Below are 12,866 nucleotides of genomic sequence, written 5' to 3'. Positions count from 1 at the left end.
ACATCTACTTCAGGCACAAAGAAAAAAAAGTGTGTGAATGCCACGAAGGCTCCATGCGACTGCCACCCAGATATGTCTTCCATGTTCGGACAGCTAATCAACTACTCATGGAAGAGAGCCAACCTGAAGCAGCTGGTAAAGTGCACGCCGGAAGGAAGAGTCCAGTGATATTCTTCAAGGCTTTGAAAGATCTTTCTCTGGGGACTAAACCATTTTTTTTACTATGAGTGAGGAGACGCACTTAGGGCGAAGCGGCTAATTTAGACTGGCTGGAAACTTGATGTGGAATGGTATCTCGTTGAATTGCCTTGCTGTACTTGTTAAAAGGGGCCGTTTTCCTACATCGATATCCTATCCTCGCGATAGGTTAGCAATATCAGACTGGCAGGGGCTGGACCCTGAGTCGTTATTGCGGCGGAGAGCAGGTGCCATTGCAGCTCCTCCTGTCTCGCCACATGGCGACTGGGACACTGAAGAAGCTGCAATTACCCCTGCCTTTGCAATATAAACAGAGCAGGAGAACAGTGAATAAAGCCCTTTCCAATCCTTGCCCTGAAGATAGGCTGTCGATATAGGAAAGTGGGGTTCCTTTCTAGCATTGTGTCAGTTTCTTGATTTTTCAGGTTCTGTTAAAGTGTGATTTTTTTTTATAAAACGTTAGAGTAACAAAACCTTTTGAATTAAATTTTAAATAAGATGTCCCTAATGCACTAATTTTATTTATATCTACTATCTTTACTCATTATCTACTCACATGTAGATAGTCCAAGCTGTAGGGATAATTAGATACATTAAAAAAAATTGGTATGAGGGTTATTGCATCAAGGGAATTGACAAGTGGCTATTCCACAGAAAAGAGGGGGAATCGGGGGGGTGTACAGAAGGGGGCTGGGTTGGGCTGTCATGATAATCAAACACAAAAAGGGAGACTGAGGGTGGAGTGTCATAATATACTATAAACACTATATTGTACTGTCATGATAATAAGCAGCAAGAGGTTAGGGTGTATGGTAATGGGATAAGTGCAAGCTATGAGACTGAGGTAAAACGTAAGGGTGCATTTCTTTACTCACCCAACAGTCCCAGTACCCACCATACACCCACCCCCATTATTCCCCCTTACATCATACAGTTAGTTGTTCATTCCCACCCACTTCCCATATCTCCATACAGTCCCACTCATTCTTATCACCTAGGTTTCCCTATCCAGTTTCCTTGTCCCTATTCTATCCATTATCCGCCTACTAGCCTGGCCATTCCATATCTATCCATTAAGTTCTTCCCCAAATACACTACATACAGCCCTTCCCTTCCAGTCATTCACTTTCCCCCTCCATCCCTTTATTGTGAACCGAGCCGATGCGCTGACATTCAGTGAGCACACATACAGCGGGAGACCGCTCTGGATTAGCCAGCTGTCAATCCATGAGCACGCCGCCCTTACCCCGACTCTTGAATGCGTGGCCTCACACGTGAGGCCGCGCTGCCTTCAGCTGCTTAGATCTCACAGGTAACATTCTCACTGGTACTCTCCCATTACCCGATCACCTTCAGCCCACCATTTGTAGATCCACCATCTCACAGTGACTCAGCTTCCCTTATGATTATATCTAGTGGTTTCTTTGTGCATTTTAAGTATATAACACCCTTACATTTTACCTGTCTCATAGCTTGAGCTTATCCCATTACCATACACCCTAACCTCTTGCTGAATATCATCATGACAGTACAATATAGTGTTTCTAGTACTATGACACTCTACCCTCAGCCTCCCCTTTTTTTCTGATCATCAAGACCAGCCCCCTTCTGTACAACCCACGATTCCCCCTTTTTTGTGCAATAGTGTCAATTCCCTTGATGCAATACCCCTCATACCAATTTTCTGAATGTATCTAATTATCCCTACAGCTTGGACTAACCACATGTGAGAAGCTACGCTATCTGCATTAGCACAGATCCCACAGGTACCCCAACCAATTTTCTCCCACTCTTATGTAGGATCGTTTCAGTAACTATTTTTACCCTGTACCTTCCACCATTCCTCTTGCTGCAAATCCCCTCAATACATGCAACAAACTTTGTACTATTCACCACCTCACTACTTAGCGACCCATACAATTTAATAATTCAAGGAGGACTTTACAGTTGACTTGCGTATCAATCACTAAGTCTATGACATTATGCATTTCATGTATTATATCTTTTTATCCAGCTAAAAAAGTGTTCAAGTAATGTTTTTATCCATTAACTATTTATTCTCATTGAACAATCTTTCTGTTATGGCCTTGGTATTAATACATTTTATTTTTTATTTTTTTATCGCTACATGTTACCTTTTACCAAATATTTTTTTTAGACTTGAAAAAGGTGTATATTTACTCTGAAACACGTTGTCACTCTATACATAGATTATACAAGTTGTGTTGGCGCCAAGAGGTATCACAGTTGTGTACTGTCCTGGTACATATCCCCCTTTGGACAAATATGGAAAGCATGGGATTACATCACAGCTGCAGGAACCCCAATCATAAATGCCTTAGCAGTAGCGGCCCTAATGGCAGTAGTACTCCTGCCCACTCATTTTGCAGTGATCAAGGTAAAGGCCAATACACAAACTGACTCCTGAGGCCAGAGGAAATGCCCTAGCTGACCAAACAGCGAAGAGAGCAGCAATGGAAGAGGATGGAGCCCAGACAGAACAGATCCTGACAGTACAAGAAGATCTGGAACAAGATGAAGTCACATGGGACCTACTGACACAAATGCAGAAACAGGCCACTCCCAGGGAAAATGAAACCTGGTTGAAAGAGTCAGCCCTCAAAGAAAAACCCAGACTCTGGACACAGGGAAAGTGTATGCCTACCCAGAACTCTCTATCCCTATTAGCCGCAATAGCTCAAGGGGCCACCCACCAATCCAAAACCATCATGAAAAAGACAATTTATTATATGGGTGGCCCCAGGGATCACCCCTGTCCTGGTGAGGCAGTCTCAAGCATGCCTCACCGTCTCTGCAGCGGCTGCGCGCCTTCTCTGCTGTTGTCGGGCCCTGCGATCCACTTGATGGCGACCCCACGGCAGGGTGAACCCGCGCCTTCCGAGCGACCTCGCCCTCGGGGGCGTGCCGCCGGGGCGTGGGATCATCCACGCAGCATAGCCCTGCGTTTGCCAGAGAAGAGAAACTACACGGTTGAAGCGGGTAGATAAGGAGCCCGAGAGGCAGACGACCCGTCCCCGGGCCTCAGCTCTGGGGGCTTCTCCTCCTCCGCCACCTCCTTCCCACCACTCTGCCCGCTCCTCCATCCACCGCTCTGGCTACTGCTCTGCCTGCTGTTCCGGCGTGTAGGGTGGTGCTGGGGCGGTGTGATGAGGTCACTGTCCCTCCTACACAGGGCGGTGATAGCTCTGTGTCCCCGCCTGCAGCTGCAAATGCGCGGCGGGGATCACGGGAGGCGGTGGTGGACGGAGCTGGAGGCGCGGCTGGGGGTGTGTCCAGGCATCCTCCTATCGGCACGCATGTGGGCGTGGCCGGGGAGATGGCCGGCCGTGCTTCTGGACGCGCTCCTGAAGCCGTGAATGAAGGTGCAGGAAGCAAGCGCCTGCGCATTGAGGAGCCGGGGACCGGAGCTGCTGGAAAGAATAAATCTGCAGCGCTCCGGTCCTCTGTGAAAAAAAGGCTACATAGCGCCAGAGCATGTGGCGATGTATATTGCCACTGGACACGCCCCCTCTGTCTCTGCCTCTTCCAGCTCTGAATTAAGTGCTGGGGAGGGGAGGAGTGTGGTTATCAGTGCCCAGGTTTCAAGGGCGGCTGGGGGGGGCTTGTTTAGTGGCAATGTGCATAGTAATAAAGTAAATAATAAAGTAAATAATAAAGATGGTAATAAAGTGAAAAATAAGGAAAATAAAAGTAACATGACGACACCTGCTGCACCAGCTGTCCCAGCAGGGGGAGAGGGTGTATGTGAGCGGGGTGTTGGTAGGGGTGTTGGTGAGGGTGCTGCGTTTGGTCCCAAAGGTGGGACGGATGCTGGGAGTCGGCGGGCTGTCGCTAAAAAAAGTAGCAGCTGCGGCTCCTGGTGGGGGGGGCGACGTTCGGTTGCCCCTCCTGCGGCTGTAACACCTGGCAGATGTTATGCCAGTGTGGCTGCGACCGTGAGGGGGGGGGCTATCCTCATTCCCAGGAGTCACGGTTGGTGACTTGCAACGGCAACACCTGGAGGCCCTCAAAAAGGGGGAGAGTTCTATAAAAGAAGAGGGAGAGAAGGTGGACCTATCCTTATGGATAAACAGGCATGGCCTGCGAGCTTTCTGCGAGGAAAGGGGGGGGGGGGGCGAGACCACCTGGTCCCTGCCTACAACCGGCCCTGGGACCAGGCGGAATGTAGTTTGTCTCAAGTGGAGAAGCAATGATGCCTGCCCTACGAGAAAGAGGGTGGTGGAGCTCCTGCTTGAGATGGGCTTCAGGGTGGCTGACATCTTCGCCCTGATACATCCTTATGGTTCCAAGGAGTTAGACATCAGCTTTGCCCGGCCAGAGGGCCTAGAGCTTTTCTGGTCTGGGTATGAGCTGGTCAAGAACTTACCGGATTGGAAGGGTTTTTCGCTCAGGCGATAACCCGGCAGAATGTCGGGCATATTTATATCTGCACATTAAGGTCTGATAATATTAGAACCAAAATGGAGATTCACATTACCTTTAATAGGCCAAACTCTGTTGGAATAAGCCAGAGGAGGTCATGATAGTCACTGGCATACAATGTACAATATACACATACACATACACATACACATTCCTGTGTGCATTTATTTAACATTTGAACTTGTTAATGATTCATATATATTATGCAATTTTGATGTATTATAACCAAACATTATTAATGTATCTTTATATTACGTGCATCTCACTGAGGGGATATATTCTAGGGGATATAGAGAGCGTAAGATGTATTTTCCTAAATCTGATTCAGAGGAGCTGATGTTATTTCACACATCATTACTCAATAGCTGAGACAATTAGGTGTATACAAACCAGGGGAAAAGTTAAAAGATTATGGTTCTTGTGATGTTGTGATAGATCACTGTGACCTTTCCCCTTTTTCTCCTGATGCATGATGGGGGAGGAGGAGCTGTACCAGGAAGTCAGACAGTGTGTGTGAGGGGAACTGGAAGCAGACACATGAGGCTGAGAAGGGATTACATCTGATAAGGACAGAAGCTGTTGGAATAAGACTCCTCCATGTAAGAATGCCATAATGTTCTGAGTAATAAACCTTGCTCTGGTTAAGTAGTACATCGGCCTGTGTGCGTAACTTGCTGAGCAGATACCGGCAGCATTGCCAGCAGCACCTGAGAGACACAGAGTGTCCAGGGGACATAACAGTGGCGACGAGGATTGTGGATTTTAGCACACATGGCCTTCATAGGGTTTATTCAACCATTTGATCCTGCAGCTGAGTCATGGACCTCCTGGGTGGAGAGGCTGGAACAGTATATGGAAGCGAATAATGTGACTGTTGAAAAGAGAAGTGCAGTTTTTCTCACTGCATTGGGTCAAGCTGCATATGGAACCCTCAGAGACCTTGTTTCTCCGGACAAGCCAGCCTCTAAGTCCCTGCCTGAGTTAATTCAGGCGCTACATACACACTACAACCCGAAGCCGTTGGAAATCGCGGAGCGGTTTAAATTCTACGGTAGAAGGCAGCAGGCCGAGGAGGATGTAAAGACATATATCATTGCTTTACGTAAACTGGCTGCCACTTGTCAGTTTGGAGACTACCTACAGACGGCTCTCCGTGACATATTCGTCATGGGACTCTGCGACCCAGCCATACAGAAACGTTTACTCACAGAACCCGACTTGACTGACGAAAGCCACTGACCTTGCTACGGTCATGGAGTTGGCAACATGGGACGCCACCCTACTGAAGGTACCACCTACAACTCCTGCAAGCCAGGGTGAGGAAATATTCCACACTGCTATCACTCAACGCTCGAGACGCCCGTCCCCTGCCACTCAGCTTAAACCTCGCCACCCTAATTCTTCTGTCTCTGGGACCCCGACTTGCTACCGTTGTGGTAACACTACTCACAGTGCGCCTGCTTGCAAGTTCAAGGATGTCGTTTGTTTTCGCTGTGGGAAGACTGGTCATATTGGGCGAGTTTGCCGCAGCTCTCGCTCCCCGAACACTACCACAAAAGATAGACGTAAACAGACATTCCGTGTGGATATGGACAATAACGGTTTTAGCTCTGATGAGGAGACATGTGTCCAGCATGTTGGACTGTTTCGAGTAGCTGGGAGTACTCCGGCGATTAAAGTGGATGTCACACTCAATGGCTGTCCTGTCTCCATGGATGTTGATACAGGGGCAGCTGTGTCTGTCATTTCATGGACTGATTTAAAGGCATCGGGTCTGTCCCTGCCGCTAAAACCTACAAAGCTCACGCTACAAACCTACAGCAAGGAACTACTACAGCCCTTGGGTTATGTAAAGCCCCTTGTTACATTAGGCAACCACAGTCAAAGTCTACGCCTTTATGTTGTAAGGAATGGAGGTCCTCCGCTGTATGGAAGGGACTGGATCAAAGCCCTGGGCATGCCTCCTTTTACCATTGCTTAATGTACATTGCTTTCTAAAGTAGACCATTGGGTGGAATCCCTGAAGTCCCGTTTTAAAGAGGTTTTTGAGGACTCTTTGGGCACCGTAAAAGGAAAGATGGCCCACCTCCTCTTGAAGCCTGGTGCTACACCTCGTTTTTGTAAGGCAAGATCAGTACCTTTTGCCTTGCGGAAAAAAGTGGAAGCAGAGCTGGACCACCTATTGGCTGAAAAGATCATAACGAAAGTGGATAGAAGTGAATGGGCATCACCAATTGTGCCTGTCAAGAAAAAGAATGGAGACATTAGGATTTGTGGTGATTTCAGGGTAGCTCTGAACAACCAACTTCTTGTGGATCAATACCCATTGCCTCGACTTGAAGATTTATTTGGCTCACTGGCTGGGGGGCAAAAGTTTACAAAAATAGACTTAAAGCAAGCTTACCTGCAACTGCAAGTACACCCAGATTCACGCCATCTGTTGACCATTAACACTCAAAGGATTATTCCAGTATAACCGCATGGTTTTTGGCATAGCCCCAGCTCCAGCCATCTGGCAGCGGATCATGGATGAGGTACTGGCAGGAATACCTTTCACCCAATGTCTACTGGATGACATGCTCATCACTGGTCCCACTGATGAAGAACACAAAGAAAGTTGAAGCTGTGCTAGGGAGACTCCAAAAGTATGGGTTACGTGTTAATCTGTCAAAATGCGAATTTCTCAAGTCTCAACTGGAGTTTTGTGCCCACACGGTGGACCGTCATGGGTTACACACTACTGAAGAAAAGGTTAAAGCCCTTACCCATGCCCCTACCCCCCGGAATGTCACCCAGCTCAGGTCCTACCTTGGCCTCCTAAATTACTACCACCGTTTCTTGCCGAACCTAGCGCACCAGCTCTACCCGTTACATCGCTTACTGGATGCAAGAGCTAAATGGATATGGACAGACAAATGTGAAGAAGCTTTTCGGCTTTCTAAAGAACTCATTCTGTCTTCTCGAGTTCTGGTCCACTATGATTTAAAGAAGCCCGTCATCCTGGCTTGTGATGCCTCGCCTTATGGACTGGGTGCAGTGCTTTCCCATGTCATGCCGGATGGCACGGAGCGCCCCATTTCTTTTGCCTCCAGGTCTTTAACCTCAGCAGAACAAAACTACTCCCAGATTGACAAGGAAGCTTTGGCCATTGTATGGGCCACAAAAAAATTTCACGCGTACGTCTATGGTCGGGAGTTCACACTTATCACTGACCACAAACCTCTGTCGTCAATACTGAACCCTCAGAAAGGAATTTCTACAACAACCGCATCTCGCTTACAAAGGTACGCTTTATTTTTAGGAGCTTATGCTTATTCGATCAGATACCGCTCCCATGATACCCATGGCAATGCAGATGCATTTTCCAGATTGCCACTAAGAGATGACCACCCACTAAGAGAGGTACGTGTAGTGGAAGTACACAGGCCACAATCTTGCATGTCCACCTCCCTGATTGCCAGACATACAGCCACAGATCCTTTCCTGTCTCAGATATTCTCTTATGTTCAGACTGGATGGCCAGAGAGTGTTTCCGGTGACTTTCGTCCGTACTTTGCCAGAAAATGTGAGCTTGTGACTAATGCTGGTTGCCTACAATGGGGCAATAGAGTGATTGTACCCCAGTACTTGCAATCAACCATGCTAAGGATACTGCATGAAGGCCATCCTGGTGTGGTGCGCATGAAGCAGCGGGCCCGGAGCTATGTTTGGTGGCCACAAATGGATACAGCAATTGAAGATTATGTTGCTCAATGTCCTGGGTGCTGTCAAGCCCAGCGACCCCAAAAGAGAGGAACCCTGCAACCTTGGCCATGGCCAACAGAACCGTGGTCCAGACTCCATCTTGATTTTGCTGGCCCCATCCAGGGTAAAATGTATTTGATCGTGGTAGATGCACATTCCAAATGGCCGGAGGTTTTTCAAATGCCTTCTATTACCTCAGCTGCTACCATTCTAGTCTTAAGGAAGCTCTTTGCTCAATTTGGCTTGCCTACAGCCATAGTCTCCGACAATGGAACTCAATTTACATCGCATGAGTTTCAATCCTTCCTTAGTGGTTTGGGTGTCCAACACTACAAAACAGCTCCTTATCATCCAGCTTCAAATGGGCTGGCAGAGCGATTTGTGCAGTCATTTAAGAAGCACTTACTGTCCACTCTGGACCAGGTTGGACTGTCAGAAGAGAAGCTGCTGGAATTCTTGATCATGTACCGTAACACGAAACACGCTACTACTGGGCTGTCACCGGCTTTTCTTATGTTTGGCAGGCATCTCCGCACCAAACTTGATTTAGTTCGTCCGCAGGAGCAGTCACCAACACCTCCTCCGCCGGGCCGTCTGGGATTCCGTGCCGGTGATCTTGTATGGTCTCAGAATTAGAGCTTTGCCTCCTTGGCTTCCTGGCGTTATTGATGGAACTCTTGGCAGAAGAATGTACCTTGTCCGCCTGGAGGAAGGCATCTGTGTTCGGCGACACCTTTCACAATTGAAGAAACGCATTTGCCGGCCACTAGTGACAAAACCGACCCTTCTTTCTGACCACCCACCAGAGTCTACTCTGAACTCTGCTGGTGACATATGGCATGGTGTCTGGCATAATCCCACAAGTTTACACCCAAACCCTGAACCGGTTGGTGACCATATTCCTGAGGAGCCCGGACATGTGCCTGAAGTTACAGAGACTGATTTGTCTGTGGGACGCCCACTGACATCTCCAGTACCTTTGACTGACTTTATTCCTCCCGGTGCTGTACCTCTGCGTAGGTCTGCCCGTCAAAGACGTCAAACGCCTCGCTGGCAAAGTGCTGAAATCTTACGGGACACATTGGAGGTCAGGGAACAGAGACAAAGGGCTCATGAAGTGCTGCAGAAATCACAGAACTGAGTTGGAGATACTACTTGCTGAACTGCTCTCGCTTGCCTTGTTATGTTATGTGTTCAACATTTTGTTCTCTTATGTTTTTTTTTTTTTTTGGGGGAGGAAAGGAGGTGTGATGTTGTGATAGATCACTGTGACCTTTACCCTTTTTCTCCTGATGCATGATGGGGGAGGAGGAGCTGTACCAGGAAGTCAGACAGTGCGTGTGAGGGGAACTGGAAGCAGACACATGAGGCTGAGAAGGGATTACATCTGATAAGGACAGAAGCTGTTGGAATAAGACTCCTCCATGTAAGAATGCCATAATGTTCTGAGTAATAAACCTTGCTCTGGTTAAGTAGTACATCGGCCTGTGTGCGTAACTTGCTGAGCAGATACCGGCAGCATTGCCAGCAGCACCTGAGAGAGACAGAGTGTCCAGGGGACATAACAGTTCTCTTATCTGACCATAAATAAGATGGTCTGTTAACTGTCAAGATGGATCCATGATGTCTGGGAAAGTGATTCTAAAGTGTCAGAAAGAATCCCTCCTAATTGATTTGAGTTGGTAGAGGTCAAAGTTTAAGTGGTATAATAAAGTATATATATATTATATACATACACACACACACACGTTAATTCTTAAAATTGCTATATGATACAACAGTGCCATCAAGTGGTAGATGGGCAGAGGTTTCTAAGGAATGCCAATTAAATTACATCATCCCCATGATTACCATACGTCACACCCACCTCATCTAATTGGAAATCCCTAATCCAAGAGGGGATGGGCATAGATAAGGATTAGAATATCTAATCCAGTTTTTGGGAGAAGAGGGATTCAAGATCACTGGAGACACACTTCAAAGCACTTGAGATTGAGAGATCACTTGGGACTTCTTCAGAAAGATTGATCAGCATCACTTCACACGTCAGGAACATACCTCAGGACGGGATAGATCTAAATCTTGGAAAGCTGGGTCCCTTCTAAAAGCTCTTTATTCCAAAGCCAGGGGTAATGTATAATTTATTTCATTTGCAGTAATTATAAATTGCTCCAATTGGCATATAGTTGAGACCCCATTATTAGTGGGTCAATAGTGTTAAAACAATTTTATGGGAAATTTTAATGAACGTGCACATCATTAGAATTCCTGTAATATTGCTATTAGAGTGGAATCTCTGATCGGATTTTTTTATCCATAGTTAGGCCAATGGGCGTATTTATAAGGTGTCTTACTGCCATATTCTTTGATTGAGCATAAGGGATTTTCCACAGATTCATTTCTACTGTTGTTGCATTATAATATTTTGATAACCAGTACATAAATCGGTAATAATTTGATAAAAGGAAAAAGTAGTACTGTATTGTACTTGGTGTAGTAAATTAAGTGAGCCTGTAAACGGTGGAGCACCATCTTGTGGTCAATTTTGATATTATCCTTGTATTCATTTGTATGCCATTTTTACTGCTTGTATTTATAATAAATTATATTTTGTATAATTAATTGCACCCCGTTTCATTAGCTGCACAAATTAACTTTAGATCTCATCAATAAAAGAACTGGCGTTTATATGTCCAATTAAATTTTTCATTTTTCATACTTCAGAAAAATATGAAATCATAATTATGATTTCATATCTTATATGAAATAAATACTCGACAAGAACAACGTCAAGAAGGTGACCGTTTTAACCCGTAACATATCACTTTCTTGTGTTGATATTCTGACGTGGCTAAGCAGGTATGGGGACGTCCAGGGTGTACCATCCAAAAATCTGGACGAATTTGGCATTTGGTCGGGAGCCTGGACTTTCAATGTGAAGTTGAAATGTCTAGGAAGCACAGTTTCCTACATTCCATCCTGTGCCTTCATCAGCCGGGATAGGATCCTGGTTTTCTACAGGGGGCAACCTAAGCTCTGTCACAAGTGTGGCAGCCCTTCACACTTCAGCGCCAGCTGCCAAGTGCAGAAGTGCGCGTTGTGTGGAGGGACAGGTCACCTTGCTGCAACTTGTGGGAAGATTAGGTGCAACTTATGTGGTGTGCTCGGACACCAATTTAGTCTCTGTCCCCTCTGAGGTCAATGCGGCCCGAGCTCATGCAGGAGTGGGACGGGAGGTCTCTTCGGCTGAGGCGGGTCCTGCAGAGACAGTCACGTTAAGGGGTCAGTGAAGACCAAGAGCGGTCCGTCCCGGCAGAGGCAGAGGGAGAGACGCCAGGTGGACAGGGAACAGAGGGAACCCCACCATATTGGGGTGATATCTGCCCCTCCCCAAGTGTCTGACTCCCATAGTTCAGAGACCCTAGGGGATTGGGAGCTAAGTGCAGAGATCAGGAGACTAGAACGGGCCGATGAGACGAGCCTGACCAAAGTAGCCAGGGAAGGCGAAACAGTCTCCCCTCTAGAGCTCTCCAACCGGTTTCTCACTTTGGATGAGACCTCCGCCAACTCTTCATCCGAGGAGGAGGTAAGAAGTGGGGTACCGGGGGCGAAGGAGGGAGGGCCTTCAGGAGGCCCCGTGCCCCTCTCTGGTGAGGATGTAAGGTCCCCAGAAGAGGAGGCAAATCAGATTCCTGGAACTGAGAAATCCAGGGGCAGAACGCAAGAGGAGCGGTGGTGACAGATGGAATGGACACCACCGTCTCCCTCCAAAGAGGACATGCTGCTTTAGAGGATAGCCCCGGGAGGGGTAAGAAGGTTGGGTAGGAAGAAGGACATCTAACTTAAAACACCAAGTATGGTGGCACCCACTCAGCTGACACTGGCGACCATTAATGTCGCCAGCATCAAATCTGATGCGGCTCGTAACACAGCCTTTGATTTTTTTCAGCCGAGTTGAAGCTGATGTTTTATTTTTGCAAGAGCCCAAACTGTCAAACTTAGCAGAAGTCCATAAAGCAAAGAGGGAGTGGAGATCTGGGCCCTCCTTCTGGTCTCTTGCTGCTAAGCCGTATAGCCGAGTGGCGGTTCTTTTCACCGTAACTGTAGAATGCTGGCGGGTGGTTGAGCTAGAAATGGGGAGGTGTTTGATCTTGGATATCCTCATGAAGGGACAGGAACTGCGCCTGATCAATATCTACGGGCCCCAGTCCAAGTGGGACAGGAAATGTCTCTTTATGAGGATCAAGCCTTTCCTTTTTACGAGCTGGCAAGTGGTCTTTGGTGGGGACTTTAATACTGTCATAAGGTCCCAGGATAGGGGAGGCACCAGAGACCGGCTGGCTTATGATAGTATAGCTAGTGAGGCTCGTCTGGTGGATGTCCACATTAGGCACACCCCAGACCACGGTGGTTTCACTTACTATAGAGGTAATAAGATTAGGTCTAGAATAGATGGGTTTTTTGAAGGAGGAGGCCATTTT

At 47.2% G+C, this 12,866-nt stretch overlaps 1 protein-coding gene across 1 annotated transcript; it reads left to right on the top strand.

Moving 5' to 3' along the window:
• The first annotated feature begins 6,714 nt into the window (after positions 1 to 6,714).
• On the top strand, positions 6,715 to 9,021 carry LOC122924218 (uncharacterized protein K02A2.6-like). The gene is given in 3 exon segments (XM_044275139.1): positions 6,715 to 7,095; positions 7,097 to 7,249; positions 7,251 to 9,021. Coding segments are annotated over 3 exon segments (2,301 nt in total). The 5' UTR covers positions 6,715 to 6,718.
• The last annotated feature ends 3,845 nt before the right edge of the window (positions 9,022 to 12,866 follow it).

Source organism: Bufo gargarizans, unplaced genomic scaffold (assembly GCF_014858855.1).
Source record: "Bufo gargarizans isolate SCDJY-AF-19 unplaced genomic scaffold, ASM1485885v1 original_scaffold_904_pilon, whole genome shotgun sequence".
Lineage (NCBI taxonomy): Eukaryota > Metazoa > Chordata > Amphibia > Anura > Bufonidae > Bufo > Bufo gargarizans.
This window is presented reverse-complemented; position numbering and strand designations above follow the sequence as displayed.